The sequence below is a fragment of the Clarias gariepinus genome, chromosome 5, assembly GCF_024256425.1.
Source record: "Clarias gariepinus isolate MV-2021 ecotype Netherlands chromosome 5, CGAR_prim_01v2, whole genome shotgun sequence".
Lineage (NCBI taxonomy): Eukaryota > Metazoa > Chordata > Actinopteri > Siluriformes > Clariidae > Clarias > Clarias gariepinus.
In genome coordinates, this window is record NC_071104.1 from 27,028,596 (window position 1) to 27,051,575 (window position 22,980).

General features: G+C 38.5%; 1 protein-coding gene across 1 annotated transcript; it reads left to right on the forward strand.

Annotated features, from left to right (window-relative positions):
* Positions 1-5,664: 5,664 nt before the first annotated feature.
* On the forward strand, positions 5,665-19,092 carry marco (macrophage receptor with collagenous structure). The gene is made up of 16 exons (XM_053496428.1): positions 5,665-5,816; positions 6,765-6,863; positions 7,422-7,525; positions 7,612-7,735; positions 7,843-7,896; positions 10,268-10,339; positions 10,455-10,553; positions 14,417-14,461; positions 14,635-14,760; positions 16,268-16,363; positions 16,451-16,495; positions 16,606-16,650; positions 16,740-16,775; positions 16,915-16,998; positions 17,175-17,336; positions 17,451-19,092. Exons 1-16 carry the CDS (start codon positions 5,699-5,701, stop codon positions 17,579-17,581), a joined length of 1,440 nt encoding a protein of 479 aa, XP_053352403.1. The 5' UTR covers positions 5,665-5,698; the 3' UTR covers positions 17,582-19,092.
* Positions 19,093-22,980: the final 3,888 nt, after the last annotated feature.

Sequence of the window (22,980 nt, forward strand, 5' to 3'; positions counted from 1 at the left end):
GAGCGACCTTACTACTAATACTAAAGCTTATACTTCTAATATATTAAATCTTAGCATGTACTTGGGGCCAGACTAATGTCTATTTTTAAAGTTGGTATTAATTATACCAAAGACCAAATTACCAAATATACCAGATTTAAAGTGTATTTAGTGTAATTTTATGTGGGTGATTTTTTTTATTTATTTACACATGTTCTAAAAGATTGATAAATAAAACATCAAATATTGTGTTTTAGGATGTGCACATGAATTTGATGAATTAGTTGGTATGAATGACTGTGTGCCTTGAATATTCTGAAGAAAGAGAGCCTCTCCTGCTCTGAGCTCTTAGATGAACTCTGACAGGGTCACCCCAGATCATCAGCAAAAAACACACACATCAGCAACTGAATGCTGCTCTCATCAAATGTACAACCAGAGAAATGTATAAACAAATCAATGACATGCAGTTAGAGTAAACAAGGTCACACTTTCAGAGCAGTCAAGAGACTTCAGAGGCTACTGATCAGTGAACATGTGTCCTACAGGCTACATTGACAGACTGGATTGTGCAATTTTCCTGGCTTGTATACTCTGTCTTTACCTTAATTACCCAATTTTACACAGTAATGCAATAATACAAACATGAATGACTTAGGTGTTCCTTGTTCCAGATTTTTCATTTCTTTCTATATTGTAAAATAAAATGCTGAAATCATCTAAAGTTACAGATAGTTTCCTTTTTGAGGCTGGTAACTGATTTTTTTTTTTCTGTGGCAAAGTTAAGTTTTGGTCTTGCTTTCCTGCCATAGTCTTCATGAAAGCCAGTTTCATGAATTATCACGCTGCTTGATAATTTTTGCAAATGCACTTGACAATACTGTTCTTGCAAAAACTCTTCCAGAGCAGTTGACCTTGCTGTCTTAAAATAACAACTGACTATCGTTGTTGTCGTTGTTGTTGTTATAGTTGTTGTTACTTAATTGCCTACTTGTGTTATTGGATAGTTTTTAAATATCCTGTACTGTTCTAGAGTGTTGAAGGTACATCACAAAATCATATTGAATTGTGTCTCCAAACATTTAAATGGTAAGTTATACTAAAGTTCCATGCCAACAACTTAGGAGATTGCTGAAATATATATATATAATATTAATATTAATATATATTATCTCTCTCTCTCTCTCTCTCTCTATATATATATATATATATATATATATATACAGTGGTGTGAAAAACTATTTGCCCCCTTGCTGATTTTTTTATTCTTTTGCATGTTTGTCAAACTTAAATGTTTCTGCTCATCAAAAACCGTTAACTATTAGTCAAAGATAACATAATTAAACACAAAATGCAGTTTTTAAATGAAGGTTTACGTTATTAAGGGAGAAAAAAAACTCCAAATCTACACGGCCCTGTGTGAAAAAGTGATTGCCTCCCTTGTTAAAAAATAACTTAACTGTGGTTTATCACACCTGAGTTCAATTTCTGTAGTCACCCCCAGGCCTGATTACTGCCACACCTGTTTCAATCAAGAAATCACTTAAATAGGAGCTACCTGACACAGAGAAGTAGACCAAAAGCACCTCAAAAGCTAGACATCATGCCAAGATCCAAAAAAATTCAGGAACAAATGAGAACAAAAGTAATTGAGATCTATCAGTCTGGTAAAGGTTATAAAGCCATTTCTAAAGCTTTGGGACTCCAGCAAACCACAGTGAGAGCCATTATCCACAAATGGCAAAAACATGGAACAGTGGTAAACCTTCCCAGGAGTGGCAGGCCGACCAAAATTACCCCAAGAGCGCAGAGACAACTCATCCGAGAGGCCACAAAAGACCCCAGGACAACATCTAAAGCACTGCAGGCCTCACTTGCCTCAATTAAGGTCAGTGTTCACGACTCCACCATAAGAAAGAGACTGGCAAAAACGGCCTGCATGGCAGATTTCCAAGGCGCAAACCATTTTTAAGCAAAAAGAACATTAAGGCTCGTCTCAATTTTGCTAAAAAACATCTCAATGATTGCCAAGACTTTTGGGAAAATACCTTGTGGACCGACGAGACAAAAGTTTAACTTTTTGGAAAGTGCGTGTCCCGTTACATCTGGCGTAAAAGTAACACAGCATTTCAGAAAAAGAACATCATACCAACAGTAAAATATGGTGGTGGTAGTGTGATGGTCTGGGGTTGTTTTGCTGCTTCAGGACCTGGAAGGCTTGCTGTGATAGATGGAACCATGAATTCTACTGTCTACCAAAAAATCCTGAAGGAGAATGTCTGGCCATCTGTTCGTCAACTCAAGCTGAAGCGATCTTGGGTGCTGCTGCAGGACAATGACGCAAAACACACCAGCAAATCTACCTCTGAATGGCTGAAGAAAAACAAAATGAAGACTTTGGAGTGGCCTAGTCAAAGTCCTGACCTGAATCCTATTGAGATGTGATGGGACCTTAAAAAGGCGGTTCATGCTAGAAAACCCTCAAATAAAGCTGAAATACAACAAATCTGCAAAGATGAGTGGGCCAAAACTCCTCCAGAGCGCTGTAAAAGACTCATTGCAAGTTATCGCAAACGCTTGATTGCAGTTATTGCTGCTAAGGGTGGCCCAACCAGTTATTAGGTTCAGGGGGCAATTACTTTTTCACACAGGGCCATGTAGGTTTGTTTTTTTTTTTTTTTCTCCCTAAATAAAAAAAACATCATTTAAAAACTGCATTTTGTGTTTACTTGTGTTATCTTTGACTAATATTTAAATGTGTTTAATGATCAGAAACATTTTGTGTGACAAACATGCAAAATGAATAAGAAATCAGGAAGGGGGCAAATAGTTTTTCACACCACTGTATATATATATATATATATATATATATATATATAAAGAATATAAAGAAATCACAGGATTGAGCCTGAACCGCTGTGTGGCCAAAAACATTTGTTTGTCTAATCAAAAAAGGTCATATGGTCTAATAAACCTATTCCAGATTGATATCAGGGGAAGAAGGGAAGCACATAAAGCGATGCACCCATGATGCATAGTGCCCACTGTACAAGCCTCTGGAGTGTTGCTTCAACTGGTCAAGACTAGGCTCAGCAACATTGTTGCAATTAAAATCAGGTCAGCTGACTCTGATCTAAATGTACTGAATAGGATGTTATAGAAAAGACTAATTATAGCTAAATGTGATCTTACCAAATATTATAATGTGCAGTTTTTTGCCACCAGTTCACTGTATTTTTCTTGTGTAACATTCCAGTTCCAGTTGTCTAGCCATCACAATTTGGTCCTCGTCATAGTACCTACAGTTACAATATCTCATTATAATGGCACTTCAAATTGGGTGGATATATTAGCAAGTAAACATTTTCTTCCTGAAGTAAATGTTTTGAGAACCCAAAAAATGGGCAAATATAAAGATTTGAGTAACTCTGACAAGGGCCAAATAGTAATGTATATATACGACTGGGACAGAGCAACTACAAAATTAAAAAATCAGCTTTTGTATGTTCTCAGTATGCACTAGTCAAGCTCAACTATTAGCGGTCCGCAGACGACGGACTGAGGACAGGGTCATGGGCAGCCAAGGCTCTCTGATGCACTCTTTCCTCTTTCTTTCTTCGTCTTTCGGCTATTCCCTTAGAGGCTATTTAGGGGTCGCCACAGCGATTCATCTGCCTCCATCACACTTTATCCTCTGCATCTTCTTCTCTCCCCCCAAATAACTTGTCCTCTGACACTGCATCCATAAATCTCCTTTTTGGCCATCCTCTCCCCCTGCCTGACAGTTCCAATCTTAGCATCCATCTATTTACATTTTAATATGTAATTACAATCTTTTCTGTAAACATGTCCAAACTACCTCAATCTGGCCTCTCTGACTTTCTCACTTGGGTTGTCTGATGGACTAGATTTTTTATGCTATCCATCCTTGAAACTCCCAAAGAAAACCTTAACATCTTCATCTACCTTCAGCTCTAGGGTTTAGTGGCTCTAGTGGCACTGTCTTTTCTTTAGTGCCACTGTCTCTAAGCCGTAGAGCATCGCTGGTCTCATCACTGTCTTGTCCATCTTTTCTTTCATTTTCGCTGATATTCTTTTGTCACATAACACACCTGACACTTTTCTCCACCCGTTCCAACCTGCCAGTACATGCCTCTTCACCTCTGCTCCCTGTAGCCTCACCATTCCACTTGGGTCCTTCTCATTTACATATTATTATAGATATTCTACTGTATCTTGCTACAACTAATGTTCATTCCTTTGCTTTCCAGAGCATACCCCCACCTCTCTACATTTTCCTCCACCTGTTCCCTGCTCTCACTACAAAGCACAATGTCATTTGCAAACAACATAGTCCATGGAATGGATGTCTAACCTCATCTGTCATCCTGTCCATGATCAAAGAAGAAGGGGCTCAGAGATGATCCTTGATGCAGACCCACCTCCACCTTGAACTCAGTCTTACAGCTTTCATACATGTCCTGCACAACTCCAACATACTTTTCTGCCACTCCAGACTTCCTCATACAATACCATAGAACCAAATACTGCATCTGTTTTACTCTTTCTAGGCATGAAACCATATTGCTGCTTACAAATGCTCACCTCTGCCCTTAACGTAGCTTCCACTACTCTTTCCCAAAGCTTCATTGTATGGCTCATCAGCCTTATTCCTTAGTAGTTGCCACAGCTTTGCACATCCCCCTTGTTCTTAAAGATCGACACCAATACACTCCTCCTCCATTCCTCTGGGATCCTCTCACTCTTCAAAATCTTGTTAAACAGACTAATCAGAAACTCTACTGCAACCTCTCCTAAGCACTTCCATACCTCCACATATACAGTATGTCATCAGGACTAACTGCCTTTCCACTCTTCATCCTCTTTAATGCTCTCCTCACCTCACTCTTACTAATAGGAATTAAATTCTGGCCAATGTAGTCTGATAAAAAAAAAAAAAACTAATAATTATGTGTTGTGCCCACAGTCAGTTGACTTCTGATATGCTGAATCAGCTTGTGACTCTACTTTTAGGATTGCCACATGTTTACAGTTAATCATGCTTACACAGCATTATCTTACTTTGGCTTTTCTCAGTAGGACAATGTCTATAATCTTAATCATTGTTACTAAGCTCTAAACACATTATATTCTGACTTTTTTAAAGGATTTTTTTTTACAAAAAAAAAAAATACACGCCTACGTAATTTATAATTTCATTAATATTCCTATGGATCAATGACTTCAGCAAAAAGATTGATGTTGAGTTATTGTAAAATCAGGGTCTATGTCAGGGCCAGATTAAGACAGTATTTTAGGTAAGCTTTATGTATACTCTGGTTAATTAATTTCCATCCATTCATGTATCCATTCATCCATCCATCCATTCATCCATCAGTTTAAAGTCTTGTAATGATTTGAAAGCTGTGAAGCTTCTGGTTTTACATTCTCAAAATGTTCCTTAATTCCCTCAAAATATCACTGATGATGACAATATAATTACATTATGAATATGGACAGTATAGAATCAAAATGTGTACATAATGCTGGAAAACAGAACTGTGCTGTTTGTAAGAGGGATGTTTTAGTTCCTTTTTCTAAGATAAAGTCTTTGAGGAAATGACTTTTAAGTTGTTGAGTCAGCTTGTGAGAACTGTTTAAATCTACAGTTTTGTCATGTGGGCTCGACTCTCTTGCGCTGATTGATGTAGTGCAGAAGATGGAGACAGCACTGGATGGAAATCAGGACAAAGACACAACATTAGGCAAAGAAAACCTACTCTATGGTGCAGACATGAATTTCTCCAGTTCAGGCCGATATGATTTTCAGACAAGTGGTGAGTATCATAAGCATCAATAGCAGAACTGTACAGGGTTAATTCCAGTTTGAGCCCCAGACCTGAACTGTCAGATGTCACAACTGCTGTGTTCTTAATGCAGTATAAAGTGTCAAGGCGACTCCTATATATCACTGGCATACTGCAAAAAATACTTCTTAGCAAGTTAAATATCTTAAATCTAGTCAAATGTATTTACTGTTTCTTATTACAAGATTACAGTAAACCAAATATTGGGTTCAAAAGTCTTTTTCTAGACATATTTTACCTTTTTGTTTAAAAATCTGTTGGCAAATAATTTGGCTGATTATATTAAGTAAGTTCTAGAAAGAAGCAAAATTAAAAGTGAAAAGAGAACAGACTGGAGCAGCACAATTTCAAATAAATTCTGATGCATAAATCTGACGCATAAATCAGACAAAATTTTTTAAATGTTGATTAAATGATGATTTTAATCGATCCATTAGGTTTAATTGTTCAGTAGGGTTAAACATCCTATTTAGAGTTTAATCACTAAAAATGACAATGACCTGGGTGTTTTTTTCCCGTTTGAAACTTTTAATCCTTTCAAGGCATGCAGTTGTTAGCTTTGAAAAAAGTAGAACAATTTACTTGTTTGGAAAATGTTTAGAAACCGTTTTGAGAAGCAGAGACGGAAGGTTTACAGAAAATTGTGTTGTTTTGTGGCTTTTTTATATTTTCAATATTATTATTGTTATTATTATTATTATTATTATTATTGTTCTTCTTCTTCTTCTTCTTGTTATTAATAATCATATTTTTAAATATAATTGATTTTATTATTATTATTATTATTATTAGTTGAACCTAACTACTAAATGTAGTTTAGCAGAACACAGCAGATGCTAAATCACAATGCTTTCTATTTTCGGTTCAAAGTTTTGATTTCCTGACAGTATGTGCCATCCTGTGCTTATGGTTTTGCAGACATTAAACCTAATAAGTCATCAAAAAGGGCATGCAGCGCTACAGTGATTATATTTCTACTTCTATTACTAGGACTCAATGTCTTCCTAACTTACAAAGGTAAAGCACCATTTGTGTAAAGACTGTAAAATGCTTTCTCAAATATCATATCTGCAAATGGAAGCTGAAATAAATTTAACAGAACATGTCATTGTGGAGGCATGGTAGCATAGTAGTTAGCACTGTGGCCTTGCACCTTCAGAGTTCAGGTCCTGCTGTCAACATTTCGAGTCCCTGTGCTTGGTAGGTTTTCTTCCTACAGTTCAAAGACATATAGAACACATTAACTGGCATTTCCAAATTGCGCATAATATGTGAGCGAGTATGTGCTTATGTGTACTTGTCTGTTAATTTTTAGTCTCGAATCTACAAGTATTAATAGAAATACTATATATACAGTACTTGTTTATGGGCCAGAGATGTGCCAACATCAATAATAATATTTAAAAAATTAACGTATTTTAGGCATAGTAAGTACAGTATATTTAAACTAATAATTTATTTTAATTATAAAGTTGAAATGTGTTTTAACTCAAAATACTATATAATATTTAAATAATGCTAACATTATTATATTTTAGTAATTCTAAATAAAGGTATTTTTATGTGTGTACATAGTCTTCACTATAGAGGCATGGGTTCACTCTCAACAGACAAAAGGAGAAAATGCAAATAAACAAGAATTTGCCTCTACATTAAAACAACAGTCTCATTTGGATCTGGTAGACATTCTCACATACACAAACTGGCAAACATTCACACACAAACAAACAAAAACAGCTTTAATTAAGTTCTGGCCATCCTATAGCATTGCCTGTCCAACCTCTGTGGGGATGAGAGAGGTCTGGAGTCTCTGATGTTTCAAATGTACCTACTCAATTCCAGTGCTCTTCAGTTACAACATCAGGTGGAGAGCATTAGTCAGAAAAAAGGTATCTCTCTCTCTCTCTCTCTCTCTCTGTTATTTCTTTAAAATAGCATCTTTCACTGTTAAAAGTGAGTCAGTCACTACATGTGCCCTTTGTTTTCTTGTTCATAGCCCTTCCTGGACCGCCGGGACTTCCAGGACCACCAGGAGTCAGGGGATTGCAAGGTTTTGTGTCAAACCTGTATTCTGCTCTTCAGCACCCATATATTTCCCTCTTACCTAGAAATAACCAAAAATATGTAATAATATTGACCCACAATATATGACTTTACGTTTGTATTTTTTGTAGACTTGATCAAGTTTAAACTGACTTCAAATTACCCTAAGATCAAATTTCACTCACTAAAGGTTGTATTTACTGCCCCCTAGTGTCTAGTACTGTATTGGGCTTATACCCTTGCACTGCTAGATTCCAAATTATCCTTTGCATTATTTACTAGCTACTAGCACAGCTATTTTCAACATGAACAATTAAAGATGTTAAACCAGTAAAATAAATTTTTGTCAAGCATAAATTGTTACTGTTATATTACAGACTTAATGTTTGTAAAACACATATATACATATATACACTACTCACAATAAGTTAGGGATATTGTGAGAGACTTCCATTGTGAGTGGATGTCATACATACTGTATGGTGTTTGTTTCACTTCAAACATTTTTGGGATAGGGTGGCAATTGTATTGGGGTGATAGACACACCTCATTTTGTGTTTTCCATGTAATGGTCTCATTGTGTACAGGTGTGCCTTATATTGGGATCAATCCCAAAAGACAACCTTCTTCAATGTGGCCTTAATTTCAACATTCTGTGGGTATGGAAAGCTGGTATTGTCAGTAAGTCATTCCAAGTTCACCATTCAAACAGCCATGAACACACAACGTCACTTAACGGACGAGCAGAGCCACCTGGCCATGGCGCGCCTTCAGGTAGGTGGCAGGCAGTCAGAGGTTGCTTGTGAACTTGGTGTGTCTCAAAGTGTCATCAGCAGACTTGCATCAAGACCCAAAACTACTGGCAGAGTTCATGACAGACCCAGGAGTGGAGCTCCACGAGTAACAGACTGCAACGATGACCAGTACCTAAGGACCTATGCACTCAGACATCGTTATGCAACTGCCACACAGCTGCAGGCCCATTTACGAGATGCGAGGGGTACTAGGGTTTCCAGGCAAACCATTCACAACAGACTCCACCGCTTTGGCTTGAATGCCGGACGACCGTTGCAGGTGACTCCACTGACACCAAGACACCGCCGTAAAAGTTTGCAGTGGGCACAAGACCATATGACCTGGACAATGCAGCAGTGGTCTACCGTCCTGTTCACTGATGAGTGTTGCATCAGAGTTGCTGGAGAAGGCGAGCTGAGCGATACTCTGAAGTCAACATGGTCCCCGGGGTTTGCTTTGGTGGAGGAGGTGCAACAGTCGGGCCATGCATCACCAGTCAGCGCAAAACAGATTCGGTTTTCATACATGGCTCAGTCACTGCATGATCTTACCTCAGAGACATCATAGAACCCATCATCATTCCCCAATTCCGCCAACACACCCCCAACTTTCTGTTCATGGATGATAATGCTCCACCACATCGTGGCAAAATTGTCACAGCTCGACTACAGAAAGTTGGAGTGCCTCATATGGTATGGCCAACAATGTCCCCTGACCTGAACCCCATACAGCACATCTGGGACCAGTTGAAGCAGAGACTGGATGATGGTATCCTACCCCCACGTGACTTGGCAGAACTGCGTGTAGCACTTGTGGAAGAGTGGAATGCATTGCCCCAGAACAACATCATAAGGCTAATGAGGAGCATGAGAAATCGCTGTCAAGCTGTCATTGCGGCAAATGGTGGAAAAACCCACTACTGACATTGTCAATTTTTGTTATTTGGTGCTATCCCTGTTATTGTCTACATTTTGGCGGTATTAATATTAAACTAATGAAAATGGTGTTTCTTCTTATACATTATTAGTAATATCAAAGGGAACTTTTACTTATTTCATTCAAATTCAGAGCAAATAGGAAAAGCACTCATGTAAATAACAATATCCCTAACTTATTGTGAGTAGTATATATTATATGTACAGTATATATGCAATAAAGATGATTCATAGGCAGGCCAGAGGATCAGTGGTATTGAGAGTGAATGATAGAGAGAATATTATACTTGTCCGTTAATTTTTAGTCTCTAATCTACAAGTATTAATACAAGTATTGTATATACAGTACTCGTTTATGGGCCGATATCAATAATAATATAAAAAAAAATTAGGCATAGGGGAGCAGGTTGTGTGTTGTCATGACTGTATAACAATGATGTTTATTAGAAGTGTTGATCATTGAAGTAATAGTAATTTAATAAATTTGCAGCACAGCTTATAATTGTGTTGTGCTTATTTAAGTTTTTTTCCTTTGTTTCCTTTATTGAAATCTGTTTCTAGAAAAATTTTAATACTTTTAAATTTACAAAACAAACATCTTATAACCTAATTATAGTCCTAAATGTTGTCCTATGCCTGTTTTTTTAGGTTTACCTGGTGATAAAGGTTTAGATGGACTCACGGGACCCCCAGGACTTAAAGGAGACCCAGGTTCACCAGGTCAGTTTGTGTCTGTCTGTGTGTTCGTATTTATCTGTTTATTGCGCTAAAACCTTGCTTTACTTTCAGTACTTGCTGTGCAAATTTGTATGTTTTGTGTTTATACTATGTATAGGTGGAATGGGTGAGCCTGGAGCCATAGGTCCAAAGGGAGAAAAGGGAGAGACGGGCATCACAGGACCAGTAGGCCCATCTGGGATCTCAGGCCCCCCTGGTACTAAAGCACTACATGCATATATGCAGTGCCCGTCAAAAGTTTGGACACACCAGTCAAATGTGACACATGTTTGGATTTATTTTTCTACATTCTTAAACAATACTGGCAATTTTTAAACTATGAAGTAACACATATGGAATTAGGTAATTAAGTTACAACAACAACCACACCAGTTGTTATTCCTGTTCTGGAATAGTTCTTGCAAGAACAGTATTGTCAGTTATTTACAAAACCAGTCAAGCACTATAATGAAACTGGCTCTCATTAAGACAACATTACCAATTTACAGCACCTCAGATTAGAACCAGTATAAAGACTTTACAGAGCATAATTAGCAAACACATCTCAAAATCAACTGTTTAAGATTATTGCATATTTTAGATGCCTTCCGCATGGTTTTATAATGTAGAAAGGAATAAAAATATGAAAAAACATGTATAATATATCCACCACTAACATGCCTAGTCCTTCTTGTTTATAATTAATATGCCAGCAATACCATTAAATTAAATTTTACACAGTAAGGAAGCAATTAATGAAAAGCCTTACCCATCAATTATTACATTTTGTCAGGAACTAACCCGAGGTGACCAGAAGACGTAGCTTTAGCGGTTAGCCCTGTGTAGCGGGGTAAACCCAAACCCCAGACATGAATAGGCAGGATAATCACGCTGTTTAGTCTAAGGACTCTCACGATTTGGGAGTAAGGGAAAGACACAATCTAACCCGCGTCCTATAAACACACACTCAATACGAAAGCAAAACCAAGAAAGTGAGTACTCACGAATTGGTGAAGGCATCCGAGGCGACATTGGCGAACTCAATTACTGAGGGTTGTGCTGTGGTTTGTTTACTCCTCTTATACTTCCTGATTCGCGACCGCATTACTTCCGGGTCCTAGTGCCGGTCGCGGATTGAGTGTGCATGACAGTACCCCGCAGTCTGGGACCGGCTCCTGATTCAAGACCGTTCCTCGGGGCCGTGCCTTCTTCGACCTGATATTGGGTGCCTCTGCCCCGAGGGCGTGAATCAAGGATCCGACGCCAGTTGTAGGCGGGACCACCGTTGATGATGCGGGAAGAAGGAACGGGGGGGTGGAACCATTGGAGAGGTGATGAAGGGTTTGAGTTGAGATGTGTGGAATATGGGGTGAATCCGGAGCGCCGCAGGCAGCTGGAGCCAGTAGGTGACAGGGTTTATTCTTAGGGTGATGTGGTATGGTCCGATGAAGTGGGGCGAAAGTTTCCGGGATTCCGTGTGCAGATGTAGGTTCTTTGTAGATAGCCATACCTTGTCACCTACTTTGTACAAACGTCCCGGGGGGTGTCGACGGCGGTGTTGAGTGATGTAGTGGTTTTTGGCATTCTGGATGGCAAGGTTGGCTTGGTTCTAGAGCCATCGACACCTACGGACCAACTGTTGGGCCGATGGTACGTCAACCTCCGGTTCTTGATGGGCGAACATCGGAGGTTGGAAACCATAGCACACCTCAAATGGACTTAGGTTGGTAGCAGATGAGACGTGCAGATTATGAGAGAGTTCTGCCCATATGAGGTAGCGGGACCAGGAGCGCTGGCGATCAGCAACAAAACACCTTAGGTAGCACTCCAGTTGTTGGTTGGTCCGTTCCGTCTGACCATTAGTCTGGGGATGGTATCCAGATGACAGACTACTGGTGGAATTGATCAGACGGCAGAAGGCCTTCCAGAACCGGGCGGTGAACTGGGGCCCCCTGTCTGAGACGATGTCTTTGGGGACCCCATGCAGGCGGACTACGTGTTTCAATATTAGCTCAGCTGTGGTTTTGGCTGATGGGAGTCCGGTGAGGGCCACCAGGTGCACTGCCTTGGAGAACCGGTCAACAAGGTGAGAATGGTGTTTTTCCCGTCGGAAACCGGCAGGCCCGGTCGTCTCCAAGTTCCACTGAAGGGGTGCAATGATCCGGGAGGAGGAGATGACAGGCACGGGATCCGCCCGGGGGAGATCTTCATCGTACTGCCTCGATAGCGCGTCGGCCTTGGTATTCTTGGACCTCGGGCGGTACGACAGATGAAAGTCATATTGCTCGAAAAATAGGGCCCACCGTGCCTGTCATGGATTGAGCTGCTTTAAGTTCCTGATGGGGATGAGGTTCTGGTGGTCGGTCCAGACGATGAATAGACCACTGGCGCCCTGGAGCCAGTGACGCCATTCCTCCAAGGCCCACTTTATGCCCAGCAGTTCGCGGTCCCCTACCCCGCATCGCTGCTGAGTGTGATTGAATTTCTTGGAGAAGAAACCACAAGGGTGTAGTTTCTGGTCTGGACCTCATTGGGAGAGAACGTCTACAGCGCCCACATCCGACACGTCCACCTCCACAATGAAAGGTTTGTTGGCGTCCGGGTAGAGAAGGATAGGAGCGGTGGTGAAACGATGACACAGTTCTTGAAAAGAGGAGATGGCGGCGGGTGTGAGTCGAAACGGGTGAGGCGAGGGCCTGGTCAATGTGGTTAATGGTGCTGCAACTGTACTGTAGCCCCGGATAAAGCGGCGATAAAAATTCGCAAACCCAGGAAACCATTGAAGCTGTTTGAGGGTCCTGGGTAGGGGCCAGTGACGCACAGCTTCGACCTTCTGTGGGTCCATGGCCACACCCTGGGGCGAGATGACAAAACCCAGGAATGTGGTGGAGTGCTTATGGAAGGCACATTTTTCCAGCTTGCAGTACAGTTGGTTAGCGAGCAATCTCGCAATCCATGGCTTGTGTCTCGGCGGCCGACAGGGAGTAGAGGTGGCCGCGGGGGGAAACAGAGCCCGGCTGAAGTTCTATCGCCAGGTTGTATGGGCGATGAGGTGGTAGGTGGGTGGCTCTTCTCTTGCAAAAGACTTCAGGCAGGTCTTGATATTCTGGTGGAATGGCGTCGGTGTCGACGTCGGGGGCCTCGGACTCCTTGGCAACAGCCGTGCGGAGATCCGCATTCTGCTGCCAGAGCTGGACGCTCCGGCGCAGAGTATCAATCTTTCCGGTTAGCTAATTGATGAGCGCGGCAAGCTGATTCACCACATCGCATAGGCGCGCATACTTCGCTGGGTTCACCGCGAAAGGCTCAGTCATTCTGTCAGGAATTCTGTCAGGACGTAGCTTTAGCGGTAAGCCCTGTGTAGCGTGAATGGTAAACCCAAACGGGGAGGGACACGAATAGGCAGGATAATCACGCTGTTTAGTCTAAGGACTCTCACGATTGGGGAGTAAGGAAAAGACACAATCTAACCCGCGTCCTATAAACACACACTCAGTACGAAAGCAAAACCAAGGAAGTGAGTACTCACGAATTGGTGAACGCATCTGAGGTGACATCGGCAAACTCAATGACTGAGCGTTGTGCTGTGGTTTGTTTACTCCTCTTATACTTTCTGATTTGCGACCGCATTACTTCCAGGTCCTAGTGCTGGTCACGGATTAAGTGTGCATGACACATTTCTAATTTTTTTCACCTTCTGGTAATAATGACAATTCCATATAAATCCCAAAAACATTTAATTACTCATTGTTAAGATTTTAATCTAAAGAGAATTTTAGCCAGATGAGGGACAACTGAAAACCATAAGACGTAGATCTACTGCAAGTTCAATTCAATTAAATTTTATTTTATTTATATAGCGCTTTTAACAATGGTCATTGTCTCAAAGCAGCTTCACAAAAGTGAAAGAAATTCTAAGTCTAATATGAACCATAAAGATTTGTACTTTGGTTGTATGTTTAGTCATATTTTAGTAGTATGATTCTATAAGGACACTGCAGGTTTTTTTTACTGCATATATCCTCCTCCCATGTACACCTATCAGTAATTTCCATCATCTCTCTCCTTTTCTGTCTCCAGGTGTCCCTGGTATTAAGGGAGAAAAAGGGCTTGACGGTTCTAATGGTTCGTATTCACCTAAAATGCTTTTAAATAAGTTGTCAGTTGTTTTACATCTCTATATTTTTACATTTTAATCATTTGAAATCACTTGACTGGTTTTTAGTTGTGTTTTAAATATTTTTATTGCATTCACATAACATTATTAATTTAATCTAATCATTGTCTATTCTCTCCAGGTATTCCTGGTGAAGATGGTCAGAAAGGAGAACCAGGTAGTGCTGGACCACAAGGCAACCCTGGACCACCAGGTAATCAAGGAACACCAGGCTTACAAGGACCACAAGGTGTTTCAGGGCCGAGAGGTGAGTATGAGATAATGTTCCAATCCAAATCCATGTTTGTATTTAGATAATCAGCGTAAATGAGTGCCAAGACAATAATCTTAGATCATAAATTTTCTGAAAAAATCTTTTGTTAAGCCCCTCTGAAAAAGTAAAGGAGGAGAAGTGGAAATAAAAGTAAGTAAATGAAGTAAATGAATCAGAAATGAGCAGGCTGTCTGAGATACATCAATTGTCATCCTTGTTATACAGGGAGTTTTAATTTCAACACATCAACTTTTTAGTGACACATGTGACAAGAGATCTCACTCACTTGTTATACTGGGGCTCTAGGCTCCCCGGGACCCTGAATACAGAATAAATCATCTATACCGCTTTTTCATATATTCTCCTATCTCAGGAGACTTAGGGCACAAGGCAGGGTACGCCCTGGACAGGGCACACACACATACACTCACACACTATAGGCAATTTTTTGGAAACGCCAATTAGCCAAATCTGCAAGTCTTTGGACTGTGGGAGAAACCGGAGTTCCCAGAGGAATCCCACCAAGCATGGGGAGAACATGCAACAACTCCATAAACACAGAGATGGGAATTGAGCCTGGCCTCCCAAAAGATATTCATTAGAAAAAATTATAGGCTTATTGAGAATGAAATACAGGAAAAAAATTCATTTTCAATCTGATTGTGCCCCCATACCCCATTATTGTGAGCGTTGAAATGATGGAACTCTCTAGATGAGAAACAAATGAGACTGACTGCAACAGTGTTGGTTATGGAAGCTACAACTGCTAATGAAGGATGGAGTTTTCTAGGCTACCTTACTGACTACACTGGAGCCACCACGCAGACCATGATTTCACTTCTTGTTAACTTTACTTAAAGTTTATTGTATGTACTATCCACTAGACCAAATGTGGGCCAGTTGTATGCAACCAAGAAGAAAGTGTGAAAACCTGCTTAACCTCTTTATCTTGCACGGCAAATGATACATTTTACCAGAGTCAGCTAGAAGTATCTCTTTTAGGTCTACACTTGAGGTGTATTTATCGGTATCATTTGCACACTGAGGACTTTATCTCAAGGGGTGCAGAATGTCTCTAATGTCTCTAATCTCTAAGCAATACAATAGTGCAGTGTTATCTTCACTCTGTCCTAATGTGTTTCTTTAAATTTCTATTAGAATTATCAGATGACATAGAAATGTCAGTTATTGCATTTTTTTGCATTATTGGCAAAAAAATAGTAAATTGTACATATGATTAGTCAGCACTCATTGTTTGATTTCTATCCAAAAAACTAAGCAAATCTTATTCTCAGTAGTCATCAGTATCAGAGCATTGGTTATTTATTAAATTGAAGGCCTGCTAACTTAAAGATTTATGCCTTATTCACACTGTTGCCTAGCAACAATGATATTGACATTACAATATCATTACAGCCAACAACTTGATGAGCAAACAAATTTAAATGAGCGGGAAAAAAACTGAGATCTCACTTAATGTACATTTTTTCTCAACTGTCAGGATCTGCTGGACCACAGGGCCTAAGCGGGCCGCAAGGGCCCCCTGGAGAGAAAGGTTCACCTGGAGAAAAGGGAGATACTGGTGAACGCACTGCAGGTAAGAAGAGCACAAGCAACAATGGCTATGATTGGATCACATATAGTGTAGATATGAATTTTTACAATAGTATGCAATTTTCTCAAGGTATTCCAGGCGTTCCGGGGCAAAAGGGAGACAGAGGATTAACTGGTAAATCAAACTGATTATTATGTTACAGAAATTACGTTAATGTATTCAATTATTAGAATATGATCATGTATAAATGATGAATGTATATTTATAGTATACTTATTGTGCAGGATTATCTGGAGCAAAAGGTGCACAAGGCAGTAAAGGAGAACCCGGTGAGTACCCTCATGTAAATGTTTATTCTCAGATTTATTATGCATGTTTAGGAACTCCTTATAAGTCTCTTGCTTAAATGATCTTGTAGGCTTTCGTGGTTTACAGGGACCAAAAGGTGATCCAGGTATGTGTAAAGTTTTTTTTTTTTTGCTTTGTGTATTATGAGAAGCATATGCAGTACATGAGGACAAATGGTTTATTTAGTATCAGACTTTTTAGTTCTATGGTAAGTGTGTTTTTCTGGATATATTTCTGTCATCTAGGTTCTATGGGTCAAAAAGGGCAAAAGGGAGATCAAGGACTACAAGGTCCTAAAGGAAATAAGGGAGAAGCTGGAGCAAGTAAAAGTAACTATACTTTTAATGGACTAACAGTATTATTGCAATATTTATGTAGTGTATGTGTGTGTGTGTGTGTGTGTGTGTGTGTGTGCACGTGTGTCAGGCCATTTGAATGTCTCTAGGATTTAAAGGTTCTAATCTAGGGTAGCTAATTTGTGTCTGTTCTGTGTTTGCTCGTTTAGTGGTGCGCTTGGTTGGCTCTACTACTTCAGGCAGAGTAGAGGTACTGTATAGTGGAGAGTGGGGCACGGTGTGCGATGACAGCTTTGACACTATGGACGCCACAGTGTTGTGTAAAATGTTAGGTTTCCAGCGGGTTACACGAGTTTTCACAGCACCACCAGGTAATCCACTAGCTCTTCCTGTTTCTAAAAAAAAAAATTCTTATGTTAAAAAAAAAAAAATCATACTGTACCTTATGAGGGTGCAAACCAAATGCTGTGCATGATATGTTTCAGGATCAGGTAGAATCTGGTTGGATGACTTGCAGTGTACAGGAACAGAGGCGAGCGTATTTGATTGTAAACACCGTGGCATGGGAGTAAATGACTGCCAACACAATGAGGATGCTGGAATAACCTGTTCCTGAATAAACACAACAATTCCCAAGACCCTTATTCCCATATAAATGTATACACAGATGTATAAGGGGTGTATAAGCATATACAAGTATATGTATTTTTAAGTAATCACATTTACAGTATAATGCAGTGATGCATGTTGAAGTTTGATGGATACAAGGTGTCAGTCTATGTCTTTTCCTATTTGTCTCTGCTCCTCTAACCTCCCATTCATATTTAGTATAAACATTTATTAATCTATTTATCTGCTTTCCATTACAATATTACAACAAAAGATAAGTATATTGCATTGGGTTAATTAAATTATTTCTTTGGTTGTTAATTTCATTTATATACTACTTTTCTAACAGTGAAGATCATTTTAAAAGAATATAACACAAAGTAGCAACAATCTGTTCAACAATCTCATCTGTTTAGACGAGCTAAGCCTGCAAGTTTTCAAAAAACATGCAAAAATTTGCAAAAGCATGTAAAGCATGCTCTTTTCAACAACCAAACAACTTGCGTGATCTGACAGTTTTCAGTGTCAGATCAGTGTGTGTGTGTGTGTGTGTGTGTGTAAATTTTTTTGTCAGAGCTTTCATCTGTGATGTCATGTTTATATGCTTTGGTAATTTCTGTATCCATGTATTTTATGATTGATTTTGCTGAAACAATCAGCAATTTCTGTACAATGCACAGTTGCACATGTTTAACTCTTCTTGTACCAGTAAAACTCAGAACTCAGTTCACCTATATGACTTAACCAGTGACTTGAGAGCCACAGGCCTTTCCAAGATGGCATTACTATTGATGTGTATAGCTCAAGTTATTGTATTCATAGTCAAAAGAGCTGACCACAAACGCAGAATGTGGCGGCAGAAAGAATATGCCTTTTCGTCTGTATTTAGATGATTTTTTTTTTAATGATGCATCTTGAACTTTAGAGTCCACTCCAAAGGCTATTCAGTGTCAGACAATTTACTTCTTTAGATTACAATGCCAGATTAAAAGGCTAAATTGAAATCAAAGAAACTAGATAATGACCAAATGGCAAGACTACTATTGTAAATTGAGCCTAGTCTGCCACCTGGTGGATAACTTTTAATACATAGGGCTCGAAAAATGCATACACACGTCAACAGTTGTTATCCATTCTTTTTTTAAAACTCAAATTAAATTATGGCAGCAATGTGTGGTATTATGTTTCTGTATTCATGTCAGTCGACGTTAGTAGTCCCACCATCGTTGATGCAAGTAAACGTCAGAAACAAGGCATATGTTTTTCATGTTGAATGTGTATGAATATTTTAGGGCCTGTATAGACCTGAATATTGGAGTTGGCACTGGAAGTACTTATTAGGACAAAGTAAAATACCTGCTTAAAATTTATTGATTATTAAAAAAAAATAATAATTTTAAAAAGTCACAAAAATTACTTTTTTTTGGCGAGAAAGTGTATGTTAAATTCAGTTTTTGAATTTGCACAATTGTCTATGTTTTCTTGCTAAGCTTTAATAAAACAAACACTCCGAAATTATACATTTTTCAAATTCTCATTCATTTTTCAAAATAATATTCACTATTTAGATAATTTCTATAAATTCCATTTTTTTCTGGAGCTCCTTAACACAGGATTAAAAAAAATCTAAGCATGAACAATAATCTCTAAAATTATAGGAAGATCATATATGACATAATTCCTGACTGTCATTAATAAACCAGAAAATGAACTGTACCAATATAGTGTCTGTTTAGACCAACTAAAACTGGGAGTGTTAAAAAACATGCAAAGATTTGTAAAAGTATATAAAGAATGCTCTTTTAAACAAACTAACTAACTAAACCTGAGTGACTTGACAGTTTTCTGCACTCCAACACATCTGCTTTGACCTATATTTTATTAAATAAAATCTACCACAAGGTGCTCAAACTGATTATTTTTCATGTCATCTCAGGGAGATTTTCCTTGCCACTTTCAACTCTGGCTTGCTCTTTACAGAAAACCAATTGTTTAGTTTTTTTTTTTTTATCCAGAATTTTTATTCAAGTGAAGATGTGAATTCCCAGCTAGGTTTGATTTCTGTCTCTGCATGGAGTTTGAATACAGGAGTGGTATAGACAATGAGTGAGTAAGATGTTTTGTGTATGCCAATTGTTAAAAGGACTATGCAAATTCAATTTAATTCAATTTTGATTGTGTAATATGATTTCTGCTATTCAGTTTAATTTAATAACTGCAGGATGTTACAAATAAATGCACTAGTTACAGAGAGAATCAAAATGTTAAAACCAGAGTAAGTACGTATATAACAAATTGACTTGTTGCAATTTGCTCATTCATGCTGTATGACAACTGCTATTATATAAATGAACATTCCATTTAACAGTGAAATGTAATTTGTGAAGAATATGATGTAATAAGATGTAAGGAAATATACACTGATCATCCATAATATTATAACTTGCCAAATATCATATACAGTAAATTCCAGTTCTGCCACCAAAAAAAGCTTAAGGCTTATTAAGGAATTGACTTCACAAGACCTGTAGTATCTGCTGTAGAATCTGACACTAGCATTAGCAGCAGATCCTGTATGGTTGCATAGTGAGACCTTCATGGACTTCAACTTGTTTGTCCAAAATGTGCCACAGATGCTCGATCAGACTGAGATTTAGAGAAACCAGTGACCACCAGTGTGACCGGTTCCACACATCTTGTTCCTCAAACCATTCGTGTTTTTGCAGCATGGTGGGGTACATTGGTGGGGTGCATAAACCTGCTGAAAGAAGCCTTTGCATGAGGAAATGCCATTGTCAAAAAGGGGTGTACTTTTTTAGGTAGAGGGTACATGTAGATCATCTGTGGGATCATTTTGCTTCACATTCACATGACTGTGCCTTTGTTGAGATTCACCCAGTGCTGCCTTATATATCCCACCACTTGACAGGTATCACTTCACCTTTCAGTGGTTTTCATGTCATGACTGCTATGTTTTTGTATTATTATGTATTATATGTTTTAAGTATTTAGGCCCTTCAATGTCCTGTTTAGGGGCAGATACTTTGACCTTGTAGGACCTAAATTTGAGGAACTTTTCAACTTACCTTAGACTAAAGAAGCTACTTGGATGAGTAATGAAATGTATCAACCAAGCAAGAAAAATGTCCCGTTGACATGACTTAGTTTCCAGATAAATATACACTACATTTATAGCATTATGCAGATGCTCTTATCCAAAGGAAACTTATATTTGTCTCATTTATACAACTGGTTGTAAAACTTGCCACATTGCTTTAACAGCGGACTGTTACTTGTATAGACAATGATCAATGCTTAATGACAGCTTGTAAGATAATCTTGTTAAATATTCATTCACTAATTAAACTACAGTCATTTTGCTCCATCATTTGACTATCCATTTTTCGCCACTAGATGGAGTAAGTGGTTTCAAAAATACTTCACACTTAAACCTTAATTTTTTTCTCCACGTGCTTCTAGGTAGGCTGTTGCAACTTTTTTTTTTTAACCTTCCTATGCGTGCGCTCTTTCTATCTGTCTAGCGTAAGTAGGACAACCCCCCGCGCCTTACAACTTAATAACCTTTTAATCTTTGATAAAATTGAATCATCTGCATTTGCTGATTTTGTGTGTGTGTGTGTGTGTGTGTGTGTGTTTGTGAGTCGCCGAATAAATCTTGGGTCCCCATATTTCCTTAAAATATCTTTCGTCAAAATAAAGCAAAACAGGCCGAAAAATAAATAAATAAATATCCCATGCATCCTAGTTTGGCTGTAGAAAGACAGATAAAATTAAGTAATTGAATTATAATAATATATGAATTAAAATATATAAAAATATTTTATTCATTATAATACATTATTTTACATGGTCATAACGAGCTTTTCATTAAAAATAAAAATTCTGTAGTATTTGTAGACATTTTCTAATACAGAGTACCGGTTTATGCAAGAAAATTAATAATGAGAAATGGTGAAATGTTTTGTTTTTGTTGTTTGCATCCCTACTAGTGTCATGGGCTTGAGTTTTTATGATGGTGAGTAACAAAAAAAATCTTTGTTTGTTTATTTATTTTTTGTTTGTTTTTATTTGTTTTGTTTTTGCATTGCCAGTACAGAATGCGCCATATAAAACGTGTTTTAGCCATGTTTGGTGTGTGATTACAGGGTGATCATTCTTCCCGCATGTATAAACCAGTAATCACGGGATCCAGGGTAAAATGGAACCCTTTACACAAGAAGTTTGTAACCGTGTTATAGTACATTGTATCATTATAATTATCGCGTTCGATTTAATCTTCGTTTTTAACAACATTTAGTTCTAAAGAATCCCTGAATGATTCTAATAATAAAAATCTAATTTGAATAAATTAAGAAACTTTATAGACAATGAAATATAATTTCACCAATGAAAGGAACGCAGTAATAGAGTTGGTATGTCGCCTATTAGCTATATTTTGGGGTTTTTTCCTGCTGAACGAGGGATTTTTTTACCATATTATTAAACTATACATTAGTACTCAACTGTTTGCAATAAATAACGTAATACCTATGAAAAATGTGCATCAGTTAATGAGGGCAAAACTACCTCATGCCTAATTTACCAGCAGCTGCGTTATAGCCTATAGACTTGTGCTGCACTTGCAGTAAGAACTCATTGTTTCTGTGATTTCTCATGGGAATGTGATTTCTCCAGCATAATTAGCTGCACATCAAGCAATGTTTTCCCTCCTTGAAAACGACATTTATCATGTTTTTATGTATCGCGCTGAAATTAATCACTAAACGCTTAAGCGTCAATCAGGTCCTGTATAAATGGTGTGTGAGTGAACCCTGGGTTAGCGCACAGCGTAGGAGTAACGCGGCACGGCGGAAGCTCGTGCTCCCCGCTCGCGCGTGATTAAGCGGCGGGTTTCACTTTACTCTATTCTCACCGATATGATGAACGCCAAGCTGGTCACGCTGAATGCGGAGTAATTAAACCCTATAAATTATCTCTCACGAACGCTCTGGATGCGCTTCCTGCAGGAGAGATAGCAGGCTGTTCGGCCATTAAGAGCCTGAATGGACCTGACTTACAAAACGGGCAAGTCTTGGTGTCCTAATTAAAATTTAATTACCTTTCAACAAACAGAGCTGTGGATAGAGTTCTCAGACCTGCCCACACCCACACTTAACGGATTACAGCACAAAGATGTTCACTGTGTCATATTTATCAACTTAGGAAATTTCAGTGAGTCATTGAAGTCTAATTACTATAACTATTGATTATGTTACGCTCTATTATTATTATTATTATTATTATTATTAATAATAATAATAATAATAATAATAATAATAAAGGCATACTACAGCTTATGTTATGTTATGTTATGTTATGTTATGTTATGTTATGATGAATGCTCAT

Coding starts and splice junctions, on each gene's coding strand:
- marco (XM_053496428.1), top strand. CDS start 5,699: ATGGAGACAGCACTGGATGGAAATCAGGACAAAGACACAACATTAGGC. Junction 7,897..10,267: donor AGGAGTCAGGGGATTGCAAG/GTTTTGTGTCAA, acceptor CTGTTTTTTTAG/GTTTACCTGGTGATAAAGGT. Junction 10,340..10,454: donor AGGAGACCCAGGTTCACCAG/GTCAGTTTGTGT, acceptor TACTATGTATAG/GTGGAATGGGTGAGCCTGGA.